The 24,129-nt window shown below is 40.4% G+C and overlaps 1 protein-coding gene across 1 annotated transcript; it reads right to left on the bottom strand.

Annotated features, from left to right (window-relative positions):
• Positions 1-3,742: 3,742 nt before the first annotated feature.
• cpeb2 (cytoplasmic polyadenylation element binding protein 2) lies at positions 3,743-15,898 on the bottom strand. The gene is made up of 12 exons (XM_044044543.1): positions 15,836-15,898; positions 15,390-15,505; positions 14,620-15,301; positions 12,030-12,299; positions 9,465-9,555; positions 8,343-8,366; positions 6,869-7,042; positions 6,250-6,339; positions 6,004-6,122; positions 5,810-5,924; positions 5,539-5,720; positions 3,743-5,208 (listed from the first exon to the last, which is right to left on the bottom strand). The coding sequence occupies exons 1-12, from the start codon at positions 15,896-15,898 to the stop codon at positions 4,981-4,983; spliced, it is 2,154 nt and encodes a 717-aa protein (XP_043900478.1). The 3' UTR covers positions 3,743-4,980.
• Between the last annotated feature and the right edge of the window lie 8,231 nt (positions 15,899-24,129).

The following is a 24,129-nucleotide window of genomic DNA, read 5'->3' as shown; positions in this document are numbered from 1 at the left end:
TCACATGATCACATCTTTATCTCACGGTCACACATCTGACGTCTGTAAAGCACTCACTATCCCACACCAAAGTCCACAGAGGAAACACAGCAGCTGCTGCTCCTCTGCTGCCTCGTGTGGTCACTTTGTGTCACTGAGGTCAATCTGAACGTTGGATTTCAAACAGTGAAGTGACAAAATAAGACAGTTATTTCATCATCATCATCATCATCATCATCATCATCAGTAGCAGCAGCCATGTTGTGTCCAAACAGAAAGTGTCTTTATTCAGGAAAAGAAAAACAAGGCTGTCCATTTAAACTCCATTTAAATACAAAACCAACCAAATAATAATAATAATAATAATAATAATAATAATAACATGATATTCATTTTGCATATCAAAGACCCATTCAGTATAATAATTACAATCCAAACACCACTGTTCTGTCATCTATACACAAACTCTGATTCTTTGACGATAAAATTACAAATATTTAGCTTTAAAAATAAAAATAAAGTTAGCATCTTTAAATTATATTATTATTATTATATAGTGTTCATTCCACATAAAAATACAAAAAATAATACCAATGACATTCAAATATGAAAATTATTCAGCGAGTATTCACCAGGGGAAAAATAAAAATGCAGTTTGAAATAAAAACAAATATGCATGAAAAAGTCTCTCCTGTTGTTAGCAAAACATCCAAACTATCCAAAATAAGTACAATCATTTACATCAGTACAAAGATTTCTGCTTTGAAAAATAGAAAAAAACAGGTTTTACTTCTTTTTTTTTGTTTGTGGATCAGAAATCTGCAAAATATGCAATGAAAAAAATAAATCTGCATTTAAAAAGGTTTACAGTGTAGCTCTTTAACTCTTATACAAACATTAGAAACAGTATTGCACGTCACAACACAGAATCGAGCTGAGGCAGCCTTTCAAAATGTGTCAATATTCAAGTTCCAGAGACGACGGCGACGACGGCAGCGACTGCAACGACGACGACGACGGCGACGGCAGCGACTGCAACGACGACGACGACGACGGCGACGGCAGCGACTGCAACGACGACGACGACGACAACACCCTCGATGCCACTGGGGAGGATCTCAAGTGTCAAAATAAAAGCCTTCCTTCAAAACAAATGTGTCGCGTGTATCAAAATAAGAGAATTATTTAAAAAACGTTGATGCGATCGATTCTCGTCTTTGAAAACATAAATCAGCACGTGGTAAATAAACCCGTTTATTTAAATAGAAAAATACAATCAAAATCAACAATTGTCTACAAAAATAGTGAAATAAATATGTTTTTTTTTTACAAAAACAAAAAGACACAAAACAAAGTAACAAACAGCACGAGTCAAGTGTTACAGGCGACGATATTCACAAAACTCCTCGTCCCCACATCCATCACACTAAACGTTAGTTTATATATTATATATATGTATGTATGTATATATGTGTATTAGAAAATATTGGGTCGTCGCTCGACTCACACACGACAAGATAAATGAAGACACTGCTTCACGCTACATTTAAATAAGTCATTATGAAAAAATAAAAAACTTTACTGAATCAATCACCTGTAGCTTTTTATTATAAATAAGTGGAAGCAAAGAGTCCACGTCTACAGGAAAGGATTGAAATGTTTTCTTCTTTTTTTCTTGGAAACAAACAAATAAATAGATAAATAATATATATTTTTTTTTTTTTTTTAAGCCAGAATTCTGAGATTAAATGTCCATGTGATAAAGTGGTTTAAATTAGAATTAAGTTCAAAATTCATTTGGAATTATTTCAAGATTTTGTGAGAAATCTGAGATTAAATTAAAGAAAATCTGGGGAAAAAGAGATTAAAGTCAGAATTCTGAGGAAAGATCAGATAAAAAAAAGCATTTTTTAGATTAAAATTAGAATTCCAAGATTTAGGAGAAATCTAAGATTAAAGTCAGAATTCTGCCTTTTTTAATTTTGTTTCCTAAACAGTCCTGACATGTGATATAAAAGTAGTGCATAATACATATATATATATAGTGTAAAAACATACTGACGGTAAGAAGTCGACACAAATTAAATTTTTGTAACAGTAAACACCTCGTAGTAAGGACGAAGCGCGACAACATGAGAGCGACGCGTGGCGACAGTGACGACGACATGAGAGCAACACGCGGCGACAGTGACGACGACATGAGAGCGACACGCGGCGACAGTGACGCCGACATGAGAGCGACACGCAGCGACAGTGACGATGACATGAGCGTCAACAGTGACGCCGTCGAACAGTGACGACATGAGACACGCAGATGTGACTCGGGATACAGCATGAGCGACAGTGTGACATGCACGCATATTGACATGACAGTGACGCCGACATGAGAGCGACACGCGGCGACAGTGACGACGACATGAGAGCGACACGCGACGACAGTGACGACGACATGAGAGCGACACGCGGCGACAGTGACGACGACATGAGAGCGACACGCGGCGACAGTGACGCCGTCGGTGCACAGATTGTCCATAACTACGATTTTGTTGACTTTTTTTCTTTTTTACTATTTCAAGAGAAATCGGAACAAAACAGTACAAGTGAAGAATCTCTTCATATACAACATTGTTATTATAAAAGCTTATATTCAGGAGATGTGACGACGCGTGTGTACGTACTGCACTGCATTGTGGGCCTGTTGAGACGCATTCATGCTTTTAAGCTCAAACATTACAACGTCAGGCGCTAACACCGTGGAAATGAAGAACCCAACGATACAAACGTAGCTCGAGGTCCTTTTTAGCTTCGGCAACATTTAGCCCAACAACCAAAGTCAACTAAAGCTAAATGAGCCGCTGCTGCATTCCTTCAGAGGACACACAGGGTAACAGTAACGTGATGCTGATGACGACCAAGGGCCGCAGATCAAAACGCCTCCATGGACCTACAACCAATCAGACGATAACTAATAACTAACCAATAATAGTCAGGAGGCGCTCGGTGGAGGATCCGTCGTGTTGGATGCAAACTTCTCTGTGGCCATGGTGGTAAGCCGTGTTTCCTCAAGTGTTCGGATTCTGTTCGTTGGAGTTCGGTTTGATGTTTCTTTGTGTTTCAGTCTGGAATAGTTCCAAAATGAACTGTTCTTCAGCACCCTTCCCTTTGGGTACCAGAGTAAAATGGTACAGTATTGGTCAGGGTGGAGCTAAACCGGCTCCACCCACGATAGTGAGCTGTTTGGTCGAGGTCACTCCCTTGCGACTGGTGCTTCTTCAACGCCTGCAGTCTGTTCTCGTGCAGACTTTGAGCTGCTGGATCTCCTCCTTTGTTGTCTTTTGAGTCGCATTCCATGTCTTTGTTCGTTGTCATCACAGCGTTACAATGTCGCTTTTTTTCATTTCCACTTAAAGCGACTGATGTTAAAATGAGTGACTGTTGCGACGTCATGAGCAGCAAACACATTCTGAAGACGCTGAACCAGGAAAAACCTTTGGAACACAAAGATACTGCAGGAGCCAGGGGGCGGAGTCAGTCTGAGGTGGTTTTTTTCTTTTCTTTCACCTTTTTCCTCTAAACTAAACTAAACTACACCAGTTGCACCGAACAGCGACGACACACACACACACACACACACACCACTCTGCGTCTCTATGTCACAAAATGGTGACATCCACCAAGTCTACAGTTAAGTAAACGTATCAAAGCACACACACACACACACACACAAACACACAAACATCAACGCATGCAACTTTAAATTTTTTTTCAGTTTCTCTGATTTTTTTCTTCCCCCTGTAATGAGGTCAAAGGTCATGCTACCAACTACTTCCTCTTTGTTCATTCACGCTTGTCGACATCCCATAACTTTCACCGTTTCCATGGCGCTGGGGGGGATTTGAGTGTTTGAGAGCATTTTGTTTACCATGATGGCATTAAATATATGAATATATATATATATACAGTATATACTGTATATACTGTATGTGTGTGTGTGTGTGTGTAAATAGCAGCAGAAGCTTCTGAAACAGCTTATTAGAAAAGTTAGAAGATTCAGTCTGAGGTGTCGCTGCACTGGTGCGTTCACACTGAACACGAGGAGAAGCTCATGAAAACAAATTAACAAACAAACAAAAGCTTCGCTAGCACAACGTCTTGAGAAATTATCTTACATTTCGTTTCGTTTGAAACAACAACAAAGAGGGCGGGGCAGAAAATAAGCTAGGACGTCGTGCAACTGGATAACTTCAGGAAATATGCATCTTTTTCCTGATTCAAGCTGTTTTAGCATGGCGGTTGTTAGCTGTAGCATTAGCTCCTGCCGGGTGAGCAGACACATGGTTACGTTTACTTGCTGCGCTAGCTAGCACCAGTAAACACAAGTGGTTTGTTTTTTGAGAAACAAAAACATCTATTCTTAGATTCTTCCAACGTCTATAGTGAAGAGGGCGGGGCAGAAAGTGAGCTAGCTAACTTTATGTTCAGTGTGAACGCACATGATGAGTCAGCACGAGTGCAGAAATTAATAAATAAATAAATAAATAAATATAAAGCTTTTTAAAAAGAAAAGAATAAAATAAAAGAGCGTTTGTTTTCTTGAAGCTTCCTACAGATGTTGCTAACTTTGGTTTGCGACTCGGGGCGAGCGTCGAGGTTTTCCCACAAACAAGAGTGTAACCACTGTGGGATAAGCTAGCAGCAGCAAACAGACAGACGGACGAGCTGCCCCCATGCAACAAAAAACTAAACACATTCCCGAATCTACTTTAAATCTCACATAGAAAAATAATAAGGATAAAAAAAGCTTCTTTTCTTCTTTTTTTAAATCTGTTCAAAAAGATGAACGTACCACAAAGAGTTGTCCGAGCCTGAGATGTGAGGGTGTGAGGGGGGTTTGGTGAAAACTGAGGCTTGTGGTGTTTGGCTGCTACAAAAGATATAGAGATACAGAAGTGGTTCCTACATGAGCGGCAGAGCGATGCTGTGTCCACGCAGCTCGCCGATCTAGTTCCAGCGGAAGTGGATCTGGCGCGGGCGGTCGGCTCCTTCCTTCACCAGCGGTTTGTGGAACTCTCGTCCGGCGCGGGAGTGAATGTTAGCCCAGCAGAACTCGCAGTAATACTGCAGGCAGGTGACGTTCGCGCAGAAGAAGGGCGCAAACTTCCCGCCGCAGCGGGCGCCCTGACACTCGTCGCACAGCTGATCGTCCAGGACGTACGGCTTCACCTCCACCTGTGCACACACACACACACACACTCAGTGAAGGTAATGTAGCGTTTGAAGATTCAAAGTGAAACATTTACGATCTTTCTCACCTAAATGAACATGATCACGTCTTTATCTCACGTTTGTAAAGCACACACACACACAGTAGTTGATCCACTGCTGCCTCCATCACTAAGTTCAAAGTCTTATTTTGTCACTCAGTGACACAAAGTGACCACAAGAGGCAGCAGAGGTTCTCCTGGTTGAAGACTAAAGACTGAGATCGAGATCAGTGATCGCAATCAAAGCTAAATGAAGGTGCGTTAAGTTGTGTGATGTAAGGGGGAGGGGCCATACCCGCTTGTCAATGTCGCCGTGCTGCAGTTGGACGAATCTGGCGCTGATGGCGGCGATGTAACTCTGCTGATTGGAGAAGGCCACTCGCCCCGCCCCCTTGGGATACTTGAGCTCCGGGTCAGTGTCGATTCCAGCGTAACAGACTCCGCCGTAGAGACGATCCATGATCATGGCCAGCTCGACTTCACAGAGCACCAGAAAAACACATTTAGATTAGAATCAAATAACAAGAGGAAACCGTGAGAGACTTCAACGTATCGGCACTTCTTACTCGCTCTCAGAGGACGAGGGACGCCGCCCACAAAGATGGTTTTGCGGGGATCGAGGGGCTGAGACCCGTCCATCACAAAGTCACTGTCGCTCAGGTTCCACGGACGAATTTGCACCTTCAAGATTAAACATCAACATCAAACATCAAACAGAGTGGGCGTCGCTGACTGAGCTCAGTGTGAGCGCTGAACTCACTGGTTTGTCTTTGATGGTGGGACTGGACACGCACAGGTACAGCTTCCCGTCCTCCTCCATGCACGCTTCAATCAGAGCCTGGACTGAGGTCTCCTCCTGGAACAGCAGGAAGGCGTAACCTAGGAAACGCACACACACACACGCGAGGTTTGTCTTCACTACAGTTTCATGCAGCCTGAGTCGAGTAGAGCCGCGCAGAGCGAGAACTGTAGCTCCCAACTAAAAAAACAACGCAGCAGCTCGTACCTTTAGGTGGGAAATAGGACTTGCTCTCAGCTTTGTGCGGCCAGTCCACCACCAGGTGACCAAAACGACGGAAACTGGAGGTGATTTCATCTGTGGGAAAAGGACAATTCACAGTGTGAATCAGCAGTGTCATCACTGATGAGGTCAAATCTGCTCTGTTCATTCATAATTCCAAACCAAGGGTCGTGCACAATCTGAAAACAAACCAACCCTCAAAAAGTTCACACGACCTTTGACCTAGACTTCTGACCAACAAAGTCCAGTCAGTGCATCCATCACATAAATGTCACATTTTCTCAGCAAAAATCAGTGAATTCTCGAGTCCAAGTGACCGTTTGTGACAAATGTGAAAGCATTCATTTCATTATTCGTGAATGGTGGAAACGAGCCTCCGCATTTCTTTTGACTCCACCTCGACTAAGGCGACAAAAAAAACAAAAAAAACCACTTACTTGTACATCGCACTTATGAGTTTGGCTTACTTGAAGCACTTACTTAGTTCTAGCTCTTGTTTGTCATGTAATTACTGAGGTCACTTTTCCTCCTTATGTTTACATGAAGAAAAGGGGACGGACAGAAGGACAAGACTGAAAACATCTTCACTGTAATCAGGTCTCACCTTCATCGATATCAGGCGGCAAACCGCCCACAAACACCTTCCGGGAGAAACGCTCAATGCGCTCGCCGTTCTGGTGCGGGAAACAGCCCGGGGAGCCCAGGACTCCCGGGACGCCCTGGTTGCCGTGGCCGTCGTCAAGGAGATTGTCGTCAATAGGGAAGAGGGAGGAGCGGCCTGGTGAAAAATAAAAATAATAATTTAATTTAATCTCATGATTGTGAGACAAAGCAGGTGTAAAAATCCAAGAGCTCCATATTCTTCAGTATCTTTGTATTTGTTTTGTTTTTTAAATGTCTGCTTTTATTTATCATGGATTTTCCCTCAAATACAATTTTAGCATCAAATATCTCAGTGAGGAAATACCGGAGCTGCAGCTAAAGATTATTTTTACAATCAATGAACCTGTCCATTATTTTCTCCATTAATCCAGTAACTGTGTTTGGTCCTTGTTTTTGTCCACAAACCAAAAAGATTGAGTTTTATTGATTTCTTTTTTTTATGGAGCAAACAAAACAGAAGATATTCACATTTAATAAACTGGTTTGTAAAACCGACCAATCGATGATTAATGATCGATTTGTTGCACCCCTACTGGAGAATAAAAATCTCTAATTATTGAACAAATAAAGAAGCGATAACTAAACAGTAAAAGAGAGCTAATACAGAACAGAGCAGCTACATGAAATTAGTCCAATCTAAGAATGAATAAAATACAGTAAAAGTGCTGCAACGATGAAAGAATGAATGAAAAGTTCAGCTTCTTTAACGTGAATATTTTCTTTGCTTCATATGAACAAAGACTGAATCATTTTCCTTTTTTTTTAGACAAATTTGAAGACATTTGAAAACATATAGACCAAAAGATTACTCAATAAATATGGAAAATAATCGTCAGATAGTTAGTTGCAGCTCTAGTTAACTAGTTTAAAAAATAACAGTCTAAAGAGTAAACATAGAGACAAATATTAATTGTGAATTCAGTTTCAAAACTTAGTTAGCTAGAAGAACATGTTTGTTAACTTAGGTTATTTATCAACCACCTGCTGTAAATGAACATAAACTACAGAAAAAGAAGTATTTTTATATCATTTAGTTTGCATCCTAGCTAGCAGGCTAAGTTAGCTTGGTTTGTTATTAGCTTACGGCAGCAGCTTAAACAAGCTGCTTCTGGTTAACCTTAACAGTTCTTATGTGCTTTCTCTTACTTTACTTTAACTTTTTGAATGTGTATCTGAAAAGCTAAGGTATTTGTGGCTGTGTACTTTATGTACTTTAGCAGCCTCTTCTGGTTTAATACATGCTAACCTTAGCTAAGCAGCTAAATCTGTAGTTGCTAAATAGAAGCAGGAGACATCTAAAAAAGGTAATTTAATAAAAATGTCACAGTAAATTCATATATTTAAGAAGAAGAAGAAGAAGAACAACAACAACAACAAGAAAGGAGGAAGAGGATGCTGTAGAAAGCTGGATTTACCTCGACGTCTCCCAAAGCTCCTGGCTGCATGTAGAAAAGTAAAGAATGCAGAGTTTAAGCAGGTATTTGGTGACCACTAGAAAACTTTAATCTGATTCTCTGATCCATTAATCTGACAGTTTATCAGTGTTCAAGAACATAGGAGTCAGAAAATCTGATTCATCTCAAAGAAACACTTCAGGTTTTTTGAAGTGCGGTTGTATGAGGTACTGATCAACCTTTATCAACCTTAAACAAACTTAACCAACCTTTACCAAACTTAACCAACCTTAAACATACAACCAAACTTAACCAACCTTTAACACAGTTTAAAAACCTTTACCAACCTTAAACAAACTTTAAAAACCTTCACCAACCTTAAACAACCTTTAACAGACTTAACCAACCTTTACCAACCTTTACCAACCTTAACCAACCTTTAACACAATTTAAAAACCTTTACCACCCTTTAACAACCTTTTAAAACCTTTACCAACCTTAAACTAGATTCAACATCTACACCGGCTTAAGTCTATGATAATTTAAGAATAAGTTATTCCTGCACCAAAGTCCACAGAGAAAACCAATGATTTTCAGCATTTGTTGACACAAAAGACCACACGAGGCAGCAGAGGAGCAGCAGCTCTGGACTTCAGTGAAGGAGAGTGAGTGGTGTACAGACAGTGAGATAAAGACAACGGGCAAGCAGCAGTGGATTTCGTAAAAAATATATTAATATAAAATCCAGGCTTTTTCATGTGTCAGGCAGGGGGCGCTCATGATGCAGTCAGCACATGTGCAGTCAGTTCTCATGATACCACACACACAGAGCAGATGGAGAGGCCAGAGTGTGTGTGTGTGTTGTACTCATGTGGTGGGGACCTAAAACTGTTTACACGGTCACATTATACAAAAATCAAGTCCCCACAACGTAAATGACTACATTTTAAGGTGAAGATATGCTTAAAGGTTAGGTTGAGGTTAGGGTCAGGGTTAGGATTAGGCCAGTAGTAATTGTGGTTAAGGTTAGAGTAAGTCTCCAGCAAATGAATGTAAGTTACATGTCATGTCATTTATCAGACGTAAGTCAATGCAATGTCCCCTCAAGTCATGAATGTCCAACGTGTGTGTGTGTGTGTGTACCTTTCATTGGATCGTGCTCAGCTCTCATGATGTCGATCAGTGAACTCTCCAGTGAGTGCATGTTCAGACTGTCGTACATTCTGGTTCGATCCTACAAGAACAACGACATGAATCATCATCATCGCCATCATCGTTGTCATCATCATCATCATCATTGTCGTCATCGTCGGTGCAGCTTGACCTCGTCACGTTCCTAACGCACTCTCAGACCTTAAATCCTTAAATAAAGACTTGGAAACTCGGAGCAACCTCGTCAACCCCAACCCGGAATTCTGAGACGACTGCCACGATACAAACACGGCCTCTCAACTGAAGGTGGTGTCACTTCCAGTTCTGACCACTCATTCATTCATTTTAGAGCATTTATGAACGTATGAAGCTGGTAACGACACATTTGTGCCGAGTCATTTCAAAGACAAACATGACTCAACTAAAAGCTGATTTTTATGATCAGATTCTACATTTTTAATCTGTCCGATGATTTTGACCAGAGTTCCATCCCTAATTAATTTGGGGAACTGAACCTTTACACCTGATTGATTTCTGGTTCTTTTTAATCTCCAATGATATATTTTCATGACAATTTCCAGTGGAACTTGACAGAATAATCTAAGGTTTTATCATATATTATTTCACACAAATGATCCTGCGTTTCATTTTCAGTGATAAAAAAACAGAAGCGTCACAGTCTGTGTGATGTCAGTGACGTCGTATAGAAAAGTGTCAGAGTGCAGCGGCAGAACGTGACACTGTTTATGGAAATGAACGCTCGCCTGTTTCCTGCTAAAGGAAGTCCGTGTTATGTTATGTTAACATCTGGGACACTGCAGCAGGTCACACAGCACTGACGTCTAGACCTTCAAAATAAAACATTCACAAACGTCTTCATTTCTGACGTCTAGACTTTCAAAATAAAACATTCACAAATGTCTTCATTTCTGATGTCTAGACACAGCCATGAGAATGTAGTTTAGGGCTCAATGAAAATCTAATTTGCGATATTTTAGACTGAAATTGCAATATGATTCAAAATATTAGAGTAAATCTTTAATTTTGACATTTTCATGTGTGTAACATATTTAAAATATTATTGTGACATTTGTGCAGATCTGTGACAGACAAAGATGTTTTCTTCGGTCTGTAGAACATGACGTGCATTTAATCTAAAATTATAATTTCACACACATTAAGGCTTTTTTGAAATATTCACCTCCTGCCATTTGAAAATTCCAGTCAGCTGAATTGATTCACATTTCTGAATTTTTCTGAAAACAAAGCCAAGCTTCTGGAAATGTCTTCATTTGACACTAAACGCTGTAGTACATATGCCGGTCCTGTGTGTGGTGCTGTACCACTGCTACAGTTACATATTATATATAATAAGTCTGTGAAGGTCCTCAGTCGTCCAGGTCATGGACTTCTGTTTGGTTCTTGAAGACGTTTTTCCTCTCGTGTAAAAGGAGGCTTCACTTCTGATTTTAGAAATTATTTACTGCGCTCTCGGCGCCTTCATGGCAAAAAATGTACACTGTTGGAAAAACTGCTATTAAATCATCGTACATCAATATCTTCAGTGGCTTTTTTCTTCATAAATCTCTAAAACAACTTCAAAGTTGCTCAAAGACATTGGATTTCAAAAATTTTACAAACCATAAGTTCTACATTCTTGCACAAAAATCATGCGTTCAGCAGTAAAATAATAATAACAATGAGAAAAGTCTACAAAAAGGCCAGAGGAGGACATTAGGGTTAAGTTCTGTATTTGTTATGCAAATGCAATTTTGTGTTATTTACTCTTGGACCACCTTTCCTAAATTAAGCGATTTTGTGGATAAAACAACAATACTAAAAAAACGGATTCTCCTGAAGTTCTCGTGTGAGCTGATAATGATCTGAACCCCGCCCCCACTTTGTGACACCTTCAATAAAAACAGACTCTGACTCAGAGTCTGATAAACATGCAAATCACAGCTCTATTATTATGGTAATTTACATGGACACACACACACACACACACACACACACACACACACACACACCTTTACCACATGTACCTGAATGGTCATGTGACAAATGCTGAATTCCATTTAGGGCTGCAACAATTATTCAATGAATTGAATCGGTTAGTTGATTACTAAATGAAATAAAACTATTTTGAGTTTTTTTTTTCCAATAATTGAAACCAGTTTGTGATTTTCAGCTTCATAATTTCCAGGTTTGATCAACATTTTTCAACATTTTGACCAAACAAGAACTCGATGGATTGAGAAAATAATCGTCAGATTAACCGAAGTCGGAGTTCACCGTGCTCCTGAGAAAAGATGGAAAAAAACATAGACGCTAAATGTATCTAGAGCTAGCCACTGTTAGCAATACCAGCTGATGTACTTTGAGTTTGACGTATTTAACGAGAAACAAATGAGACAGAAGTGAAATTAAAGTAAAGTAACTTATGTGAGGTTGCTCTGACGTCTCTGAGCCTCAACTTGAATATTTCCGACTTCCAACTACAACTGGAACGCACCATAATAACAACATTAGACACACACACACACACGCACGTACCTGCAGAGGCATCAAAGTGTTGCTGTTGCTGTCCGTGCGGAACACGTTTTCCTCGATCCAGGATTTGGGCCCCAGTGATCCGGCGGAGCGTGGGAACTTGGGAGGAGCGATGACGTTGCTGGAGAACGGTTTCTTCATCGGCGAGATGTGAGCCACAGAGCCAGGCACACCCATCCCGCCGCCCCTACGGAGGTCACGACCCCAGGACATCCCACCTGAACCCCAGCCGTTCCCCTGGTGACTGCTCCACGGAGACTGCTTCATCATGGGCTGTGATCACAGCACAGAGGAGGAGGAAGAGGAGGAGGAGGAGGAGGAGGAGGAGGAGGAGGAGGAGCAGAGGTTAGAGAGAGCTTTTCATTTTCATTACTGTTCTGTCATTCCTTGCTTTGTTTTCTCCACAGAACAGAGCTTCATCTGCTCTTGAAACAATTGAGGGAAGATAAGAAGATTTGAGGCTTTAAGACTAAGTATACTGTGCAGTGTAAGTTACACACACACACACACACACACACATCTGCGTCCTTGTGTCCTCTCTTACCATATCTTAATCATACACTGAATCCCGTCACGTCTACTATGACACACTTTCACATGAAACTCTCAAAATCACTGTTTCTGCTGCACTTTGTCATGTGACGCCATAGAATGTCACATGAAATCATTTGATTTGGACACATGTCAACGTCTTTTTTACCCAGGTTCTATCTCTACCTGCTGTTTTTCTTCTTCTCCATCAGTGATAGAACCTGGTACCTGCTGTTTTTTCAATTCCTGCTCTGACAAGGTTCAGCTGATACTAAAATGTGATTCCAGCCTCTGATTGATCACAGTGTCGTCAGTGAAGAGTCATGAGCGTGACGTCAAAGCCAACAATGTCCAACTGTAGATCAAAGTTAAGTATTTTTAAAGTACTTTTAATTCCAAATTGACTCAAACACGACCGTATTCAGTGGTATTTCAATTCAGTGACTGTGTCAGACGGAGTCTGAGTCTTGATACACTTCGACTTGAGTCGAGTAGAAGTGTATCATGGGAAAGTGCCATGACTCTAACCATAACTAGTACTGGCCTAACCTTAACCTTACCTCATACTAACCATAGAACATGTCTTCACCTTAAAATGGAATCATTTATGTTACAGGGAATTTTTGTCCCATAATGTGAGTGTGTAAACAAAGGTCCCCACAACATGAGGAATACTTGAAACACACACACACACTCTCGTATAACGTCTTCACACACACCACATGTCTTGATTTGACACACTTCCCACTGAACCATAAGACGGGGGACGGTCCACTGTTATGTGACCTCGTCCCACTGTCATGTGACCTCGACTCCAGGACAGAAAACAACAGACAGATTAATTGATGCTGCCTTGTTCCCTTTCCTCCCTTCCCTCCTTGTTGCCTGAGGCCATGTAATAAGTGACTTCCGTTAAATTAATTATGAAGAAAAACACACACACACTCTCACGCACATACACACATGGGAAGTTATAAAAAAGTTCTATCACAGTCATTTTATAATAAAAATAAAAATAATTGCTATTTTACTACAATATTGGAATAAAAGTCAAAATGAGCTTCAATAAAGGTTTTTATGTTGTGATATCAGTATGATAATGTACTGATAAATAAACAGCACATAATTAATTTATTCTGGTTATAATATCGGTATATCGGCATGATTTTAGTATCGATGGATAAACAAGAATGTGATATTGGTATCGGACAATCAAGGTTGAGATATCATTCAATGCATTCTGGTGTAATATCGGTATGATACTTGCATTGATAGATAACAAAGATATTGGAAGATATTTAAGGTATCAAGGTTGTGATATCAGTAACAGCGGATCATCATGGTTGACATATTGGCAGGAAAATTATTTGATATTGGTATCGGCAGAAAATCCAAGTATTCTGCCTATAGTAGGAGTATGATTTTGGCATCGATGGATATAGGTTGTGATATCATTATAAACAGGATATCCAAGTTGTGATATCAATAATGGACAGATTCTGGTATAATATCAGTATAGATAACAAAGATTGTGGTATTGATATTGGCAGATATTCAAGGTATCGTGATTGTCATGGGAGGAAAATTAATGATAACATGGTCAGTATTGGCAGAAAATCATGGAATTAATGTGATATTGGTCTGTTATCGGTATCGATAGATAATCAAGGTCTATCGGTATCAGCAGATTATAATCAAGGTCTATCGGTATCAGCAGATTATAAGAGTTGTGATATTGGTATCACCTTGTGTGTATAATAACAGTCAAAAATGTTAATAACAGGTTCATCAAGTTACATTACATTACATGTCATTTAGCAGACGCTTTTATCCAAAGCGACTTACAATGGAATTGAGTACAATCAGCCAGGGGTGGAGTCGAACTTGCAACCATTGCGTCCATGATGTCTTTCGCACACAGGGCACTGGTCTTAACCACTGAGCCACTCCACCCCCAAGTTAATAACAGATTAATAAGAGTCAATAATGTTAATAACAGATTAATAAGAGTCAATAACGTTAATAACAGGTTAATAAGAGGTAAAAAGCTGGTCATTCTCACCTGGTGTTGGTTGTAGTTGTTCCTCTGCTGCAGAAACGCGCCCTGATGCTGTGGGTGAATCTGCGGACTGACTGGAGACCTGCGGTTCTGCTGCTGCTGAGGAGGAGGGACGTTTATCTGAGGAGAGAAAGACCCACTGAAGCTCTGCTGATGCTGCTGCTGCTGCTGCTGCTGATGATGATGCTGCTGCTGCACCACGTTAATCCCGGCGCAGGGATTAGCAGACACCGCGGAGAAGCTGTGGAAGAAGGCCGGGTTGATGGAGGAGGAGGAGGGGAGGCCTGGAGGATAGAAGCCGCTGTCAGAGTCCGTGGTGACGGGCATGTGGTGGTTGATGGCGTGGATGGAGGCGATGGTGGAGCTGGAAGCGGGGGGCGGGGGAGAGGAGCTGGTCTGGACCGACCACGGAGTGCCGAAATCGGAGAGGGAGGGAGAGGAGGAGCCGCCGCCGGCGCTCTGGAGCTCCGGGGCGGGGAGGTTCGGGAACAACAAGGTGCCAGTGCCGCTGCTGCCATTGCCGTTGATGTGGTGCGTGATGGGGGAGTCCATCTGGAGCTCGGGTGGGTTCACGGGAGTGGGTGATGGCGACGCTGCAGCATCAGCTTTAGCCCGGTCCAGTGGAGAACCGCGGGGGCGCGGGTCTGGTTCGGATCCGCGCTGCGTATGCGGCAGGTGACTGGACCTGGAGCGTTACAGATGCTGGTGCGTCCTGCGGCTGAAGGTCACAGATGGACCGGGTCGAGCCAGAACGGTCTGGTCTGGATGTAAACCGGATGATCTGCTGATTATCCGCCGCGATGAGCCGGGTCTGGTTGCGGTGCTTGTCCTCGGTGTGTGTGGTGTCGTCACAGTGCGTGTTCTGCGGCAGCTCACAGTCAGGACGCAACTGAAGGGCGAATTTACCGGAGCGCAAAAAAAAACCGTCTAAGTGTCCGCAGGAAAAGCGGCGTCGTGTCCTCGCGCACAGAAAATTACGCTTTTTTTTCTTTTTTTACAAACAAAGCAGATATGAGAGAGAAGCGCGTCAGAGACAGGAGGGAGTCTGGTCTAGGTTCTGGCCCGGTTCTGTGCTCATATATGTGGACCCTGCTTCGGGCCTTTAGCAGCACAGTTAGCACAGTTAGCTCCGGTCAGACCGTCCGCGCTCCCCCCTCCTCCGGTTACCGGCTGCGCTGCTGCGGCGCTGGATTAAAGATCCCGACTGCATCTACGTCACGGCCACGTCACGCCTCGCTGCGCCCGCCTCGCGCTGCAGAGAGGACCGCAGTGTTGACGTCATCGTTACATTATTCATAAAGTGCAGCAGGAATCCGCCCTCAGCCTCACACACGCGCTCATCATTTCATATACATACGGTATATGATACGTGTGTATACATACTGAGTAAACTCACGTGTGACGTCATGACGTGTTTAATCTATATGAACCTACACGCGCACACAGCCTACAGCCTATATGAACATACATACTGTACACATATATAAATATATATACCTGGTACATGTGTATGTAACATGTATATACACTTACAAAATATATACTGATACTTATGTGTTTTAAAATTATATAACACATAAATATGGTATAAAACTATTTTATATGTTGTATCTATGCATACAAATACATTCATACAACAGATAAACAGATGTTTTATCATATATATAACATACATACATGCAGTACATCATTAGATATGTTGTATATGTTTCATGTATGTGCTAAACACATATACAGTAAATATAAATATTGGATGTTTCATATTTTATACACGCGATATATATAAAATATTAATAATATATTACATATATGCACACAGCACATACATATAAACATATGGTAATATATATACTTACTGTATATAACTGTGACATTTAGGACATCAGTTATGAACTACATGTACTATACATACATACAGTATATACACAATATATATAGTCTGTTTTACACATATATAACATCATATGTACATAGATATGTAAAAACAATATGTCATATAAACTTTAGTCTCCTCTTACAAATTATATAATTACAGTAACATACATTTACATTATAGATTTGTTTCTGAACAAAGTTAAAGGTAAAGTGAATTCACTGTTTTTAAAGATGATTTTTATTTTTCAGGATTATTTCAAAAGATATTTATTAGTATTATTATTATTGTTGTTTATTTATAATCAGATCAATCAAAGGAATTAATGTCTCATTTTCACAATAAAGGTGTGAATAACAAATATCTAGATTAGGATTATCGTGACATATTCTGACAGATTCACATATTTTCACTGAAAAAAGACAAACGATTCACTTGAAAATGAACGACAGGTCACAGTGTGTGCTTCACTTTCCTTTTTCATCTGCATTCAGTCCACAGCTGTGTGTGTGTGTGTGCGTGCAGGAGAGACAGCAGCTAAAAATAGTTTAGTATGTCAGCGTTTGTCAGAGCAGAGAGATGAATCTGCAGCCACTTCTCAATTCACAGCAACTCATCTGAAACAGGACTGCAACGACTCATTATAATATTATTATTATTATAATAAATGATTTGTCTGTGATTTTTCAGCTTCTTAAATGTGGATATTTCCTGTTTTCTTTGCTTCATAAAACAAAGAAATCATTGAAACTGAATTTGAAATTATGAAGGTTTGTAAAATATTTTTTTGAAACAAACAACTAATCAATGAATTAGGGATGAGCTGATATGATACTTGGTATCGGTCTGATACTGGTCAAAATCACCGGATCGAATATCAAACATGAAAAATGTAGAATCTGATACAATCCAACAATTCTGTGGGTCACCTGCCTTGCTAAACATGTAAATAAAAGATCAGCAACAGCGTTTTCGCCGAGTCATGTAATGTCTTTCAAATATGTCGTTAACAGCTTCATAAATGATGATATCGGAGTGATATCGGTATCTGTAGATGCTTGTGTTTGTGATATCAGACCCAGGAAAGTGGTATTTATTAAGAAAATAACTCGACAGATCAACCAGATTATGAAAACAATCATTTGTTTTAAGCCCTTATCCATCACTACCACTGATGCTGCGGCTGATAATTATCTTCACACAAAGTAGTTTGGTCCATAAAATGTTTCCCACTTTCATTTTGGTGACAGAGAATGAAAGAAACCAGATATTTTTCTCATTTAGGAAGATAATAATCTGAGAACTCGAAAGCAAACAAAAGTTGTTGAATCCTATGGTTTTGGATTAACCATGAAATGAAGTGATTAATCTGACCAAAGACACGTTTCCCCTTTGTAGTCACAACATCACCAACCCCTGACATGGGATTCCATTTTTACTAAAATGGCTGTCACGTGAATCACATTTACGATGTATTTGTTTCACATTAAATCCGTTGTACGAATAATACGATGTAAACATGTCGCAGAATCCCAGCGAGCTCCAGACACGTTTGGAACTGTGTTTTTTTTTCTGACCCCTTAAATGGAACTTGACGATATCGGGGGTGACGTCACTTTTCACTCTTCCCCATCACAAGGTTCTAGATGGGACAGTCCCACCGGTGATGGGGGAGGGCAGGTGTGGTGGCACTAAACGAGCACCAGTGATTAGTCAGGTCCTAGTTAAGAGCTGGAGGAGGTAAATGCTGCAGGCTGCCAGCTGCTGTTGTCTGATGATGATGATGATGGTGGAGGAGGTGGGGGTGGGGGGGGTGTGACTCTCTGACTCCCATCTGCCTCACCACCTACAGAACCTGACACATCAATAAATAACCTGACCACATTTCTTCATGTTCACACTTTATTCTAATACAAACACAAACATCTTCACTGCAAAAACATTATCCTCACTTCATTTTGCCTGAAAAGAAAAATAATCTTGGCTAAAGATTGTGAGTTATAAATTCTACTTACGTTTTACACAAATTATTTCATTTTATAAGAACATCTGCAGTGTACCAGAAAAAAGCTAAAACAATGGTTTTCATGAAATAGCTATCAATATATCTTATACACTAACTAGTTAGCTGTAGCTATACCTTGTTATCTATCAATCTATCAGCTAGTTGGCTATTGATATATCTTGTTCCATATACTAGCTAGTTAGCTGTAGCTATGTCTTGTTAGCTATGCCCATTTATCTAATTAGCTATCGATATATCGCGTTACCCACCCATTTAGCAAGTTAACTATCAATATATCTATCTATCTATCTATCTATCTATCTATCTGGCTAGTTAGCTATTGTTATATCTTGTTTCCTAGGAATCTATGTAGTTGACTATCAATATATCTTGTTATCTATCCATCTATGTTGTTAATTATCAATACAGTAAATCACTCGTCTATCACTGTCCATTTCTATCTTTATTTCTCTTTCATCCATCCATCTATATAACTCTATATAAGTATCTATAGCATCCATGTTGGTTGCGTTGTTTGGACAAAGAAACACCTGGCCACTAATCAATATCAAATGTCTTTGGATTTGTAAAAAAAAAAGAAAAAGAAGCTTCCTCCATTCAAAAGTGCAGCTGCTGTCGCCATAGCAACGTATTTATCTGCATGTTGTTCCCCTTTGTGTGGCTGATTACTCTCTCTCTCTCACTCTCATTGATCAGCTCTATCCATCAACCCTGTGATGACTCTATTCTGTGTTCCAGCTCCTATAATCCTGTCTACACATACAGGAAGTAGCTCCCCCACCCTCAATGTGTGTGTGCATGCCACTCAGCGATGGGGTCAGGTTTCAAACACACGTCATCAGACTGAGCTGCCACCAACTCTCTGTTCTCCATGATGATGACGATGATAAAATCAATTAAAGGGTGAGTTCAGCCAAATTGCAGAACACTTTTTGGGTCATTTTGATTTCATTAATCCAAAAGTGTGCCTCCATCAGAGAGAACAGTGAGAGTGAGGGGACTTTAGGTGGACTGGTTACTCTGATTGACCAGTCTGAGGAACCGTCTGAGAACCAGTCTGAGGAACAGTCTGAGAACCAGTCAGAGGAACAGTCTGAGAACCAGTCTGAGTAACACTCTCAGTGAACAGTCTGAAACCAGTCAGAGGAACAGTCTGAGAACCAGTCTGAGTGAGAACCAGTGTCTGAGAACCAGTCAGAGGAACAGTCAGACAGTCAGAGAACCAGTCAGAGGAACAGTCTGAGAACCAGTCTGAGGAACCGTCTGAGAAACAGTCTGAGAACCAATCTGAGGAACAGTCTGAGGACCAGTCTGAGGAACAGTCTGAATGGAAAAGTCTGAGAACCAGTCTGAGGAACAGTCTGAATGGAACAGTTTGAGGAACAATCTGAGAACAATCTGAGAGAACCAGTCTGATGAACAATCTGAGAACCAATCTGAGAACCAGTCTGAGGAACAGTCTGAATGGAACAGTCTGAGGAACAATCTGAGAACCAATCTGATGAACAATCTGAGAACCAGTCTGAGGAACAGTCTGGAAAAGGGCAATATGATGTTAACATGTTCACGTCTTTATCTCACTGTAAGACAAAGTGAAGTTAGTAAAGCACTCACTCTCCCACACCAAAGTTACACAGAAAACACACAGATTATTTATACGACATATAGCCCCGCCTTATTGTAGTCTTAAGAGTGTGTGTGTGTGTGTGTGTGTGGGGGGGGGGCTCCAGGTCCTGAGCTGCCTTTGTTGCCCTAAACTGTCCCTTTGTTTTGTCTCTGTGGGCAATGAATGGCTCTTTGTGTCGAACAAAGAGACACAGACACACACACACACAGGTGACAGTAACGATGTCAGATCTCACAGATTAACACACACTGTGAGTTTAATCAAACATTTTCTTCTATGTGACTCGTGTTGTTCAGAATCTGCAGCAGTGGCTGACATTAGCGTTTTATGGCCCAGTGCAGAGGGTGGCGTGCAGGGCAGATTAGGAGGCTTTGGTCTCCACAAACATCTGCCATTGTCACTGAAAAGCTTCTTTCACACTGAAATGAGTAGGTTGTACCTGGGATTTGTGAAGCTGCTGAAATAATGTGATTAACATCATCTCCATTGTCAGAGTTTTTTCTGCCCTGTGGTGGTGGAGGTTTTTTTTCACCATGAGCTCAGTCACACTCAGTTTAGTTTAATCAAGCTAAGGTCGTAGTCTGACTAAGACAGACAATCGGACGACTTGCTGAGTCGGAGTACACGTGCGGAGGAGAAACTCCATTTATTAGCCATGTATAACTGACTCTGACGCTGTATCGCTCTAAGATTTTCTATGTTTTCTTAACCCATATTTCATCTCTTTGTCCGTCCAAAAGAAAGTCTTCTCCGTAGTTTTCAGTTTCGCTGACACCAACAGTTTATACATCGTCTCCTTCGACATCTGGGTCAAAGACTGGGGGGAGGACATTTTGGTGTGCGCACAGGTCCGACTCCAGTCTGACTAAGTGTATACACGCAGGAGTAATCCGACTACGAATCACATTATCCAGGTATGTTAGTCTGACTAAGGCTAGCTTGATGTTAGTTGAGTCACTAACATGTTCTGACTCAAATCAGACTTTTCACATGAATGAAAAAGTTTTAAAAAGGTGCTAATAAAAAAAGGTGCAATGTAAAGTTCAATGAAAAAAATCAATCAATCAAAGCAGCAGGAGAAGCAGCAGCAGCAGCAGCAGCATTGTTACCTCGAAATCTACTTCATGTTTGCTTTCATCACCTTTAACCAATTTATCCCTTTGTTTTCCTCTTGACTGGCACTAAAGTTGCTGTAATCCTGTTCCCAGAATTCCCACGAGTGCCCTCCACACACACACACACGCGCAGTGACAGCGTGGTCATGACGTCACATCTGTTATCTTCACGTCAGCCTGAATTTCCTTTGGTTGTTGTTGCTGTTTCAACAGAAGCTGAAAACAGCAAACAGTCACACGAGCAGATAAGAGCCTGCAGCCGTCTGCTTTCTACACAGCCTTTATTTACACACACACACACACACACGCAGGTGGTGAGTAGATGTAATGTAAGGTTTAACAAAATGATACAACAACATAACTAAAAGACTAACTGCATAACATCTTGTGTCTATGATATTTAAAGAATAAGTTCACGTCTTTATCTCACTGTTAGGCTGAAGTTTGTAAAGCACTCACTCTCCCACACCAAAGTCCACAGAGAAAATTTGATTTTAACATCACACACACACTGCTGCCTCCATCACTAAGTTCAAATGTCTAATTTTGTCACTTCAGTGTTTGAAATCCAACATTCAGATTGACCACAAAGTGACCACACGAGGCAGCAGAGGAGCAGCAGCTGCTGTGTCCCTGCAGCTAAAATCACATGAACTTTGGTGTGGGAGAGTGAGCGGTTTCAAACTTTAGTTTCCTGTTGGACAAGTTTGTCTAACAGTGAGATAAAGACCTTTTCTTGTCTTAAATAACGGCATTCTACACCTTATTTTCTTATTAGGGTATTTTATTTTCACTTCACTCTAATATATATCGACAACAAATTCTTGATATACATGGAAAATAAACCTGACCAGCTCTGAGTCTGTGTCAGAACCTCAGAACCACACCTTTAAAAACTATGAATGAAAAACTATCCCTTTAATTATCCCCAACTACACACTGAACCTACAACCCAGATTTAACCCTTAAAAACACCAGCTAACACACACACACACGGTTGCACCTGTCTGTTGGTGTATTGAATTATTGCAGGTAATGTAATTAAGTGTGTGTGTGTGTGTCTCTCTCTTTCTTTGTGTGTGTGTGTGTGTGTCTCTCTTTGTTTGTGTGTGTGTGTTGTCCATACATTGTCAGGATCATCTCGAGTGTCTCCAGAGCAGCAGCAGTAGGAGGTCAGAGGTCAACAGTGGCAGGTGGGTGTCTCTGTGTGTCCAGATGCCGGTTGTCTGTTGGCAGGAGGAGGATGAAGAAAATTAGATTATTATTATTAGGTTATTGATTTACTGGAGATAACATTGATCATTATTATTATTATTTTAAAAACATTAAAACTCACCTTCTTCTTCTTCTTCTTCTCCTCCTCATGATGCTCAGAGTTGATAAGAATGAATGTTTTCCCATTGAAACCACACTTAATAGGTTTGTCCCCCAAACTGTGGCACCTGCGAGAGCTCCCTCTGGTGGTACTTTGAGGAAAATCAGAAATGAATTTAATGAATCTAATTTCACGTTACTGGTGTGTCGAGTATGAGGATGATGACAGAATAAATGTGCCTCCTTGAATCCAGCAGCGCTCCGGTTTATCTTTGCCTGCCAACATGGCCGCTCATACAAACGGAGTCATGTGACGTCCACAGCTCAGTCAAGTCCTATTTCAATATATCTCAAGTCCTATTTCAATACAAAACAAAAAACAACAATTAAACTGAGGATTTTACAACTTTAATCACAAACGTGAGATTCAGTCACAATACAACAAATGTACTGGCCCTTTTAAAACATAAAGGTATTATAGAATGAAAACCAAAAATCAAAACTCGTTTTCAGGCTCAAACATTAGTTTGAGAAATAAAAATATAAACGTTTTCCTAGCTATTAGAAATAACAAATTTAATTTTAATGATCAACCAACAAGCACACATATGAAATTATTAATAGTGACTCACGTGTATTTCACAGTTCCTCTGACAATGCCCTGGCCTCTTCGTCCTCACGCTGCTCGGGTGCATCTTTTTCAGGACGCAGAACACAATGTGCATAAAAAACACTGTAAAAGTAGCATGCAAATTTGTACTAAAAAAAAAAAGCGAAACAACGAGGCCGTGAAAGGTGAACCATGTTATAGTGAGGGACCACTGTAGTTGAATGTAAATAGCTAGATCGATTATTTGTTTTATTTATTATTCATTTGTTTTATGATTTATTTTGGTATATGTTTGTATTTTAAGTTTCTTTAACTTAAAAACTATCAACACATTGTAAGCAATATCAATATGGCTTTTACATTAACATTTAATTAATAAATACATAAATGTCTCTGAGCAGAACTGGAAAAGTTACACTGTACTGCCACTCAGTGGTGACAGCTGGAACTACAGGTCAGTTTACACTTAATTTAGAGGTGGGGGCACTATAGTTAATATAATAGAAAAAAAAATGCAAAATAGATGAAAATCAAAACTCAAAGGGATCATTGACACTTATTCTCAGTGAAAACATGGCTGCCAGAGGGAAAAATAACATTTTCATGTCTTTATGTCTATTACCAGCTCTCCTCACCTCGCACCTCGGCCCGCCTGGCCTGGTCGCATATTATTTACAAGGTTCTATCAACAGAAATGTACGTTTTTATTCATTTGTTTATTCATTCATTCATCACATGAAAAATAAAGAACTGATGGTCTCTCTATGTGTGTTTGAGTGTAGTTTGCCTCTTTGACCAGAAGGGAGCAGTGTTTACTTTCATAAATCTTCAAACACGTGGGAGAAAAGCATATTGACATAATATTTAGACATTATTAACATTTATGTGGTTATATTTAGTTTATGGATTGACTTGGCAGGGATAATATTATTATACACACACACACAC

This window comes from Solea senegalensis, linkage group LG14 (assembly GCF_019176455.1).
Source record: "Solea senegalensis isolate Sse05_10M linkage group LG14, IFAPA_SoseM_1, whole genome shotgun sequence".
In the NCBI taxonomy this organism is placed as follows: Eukaryota; Metazoa; Chordata; class Actinopteri; order Pleuronectiformes; family Soleidae; genus Solea; species Solea senegalensis.
Note: the sequence above shows the minus strand (reverse complement) of the source record. Positions and strands in the feature narration are given on the sequence as shown.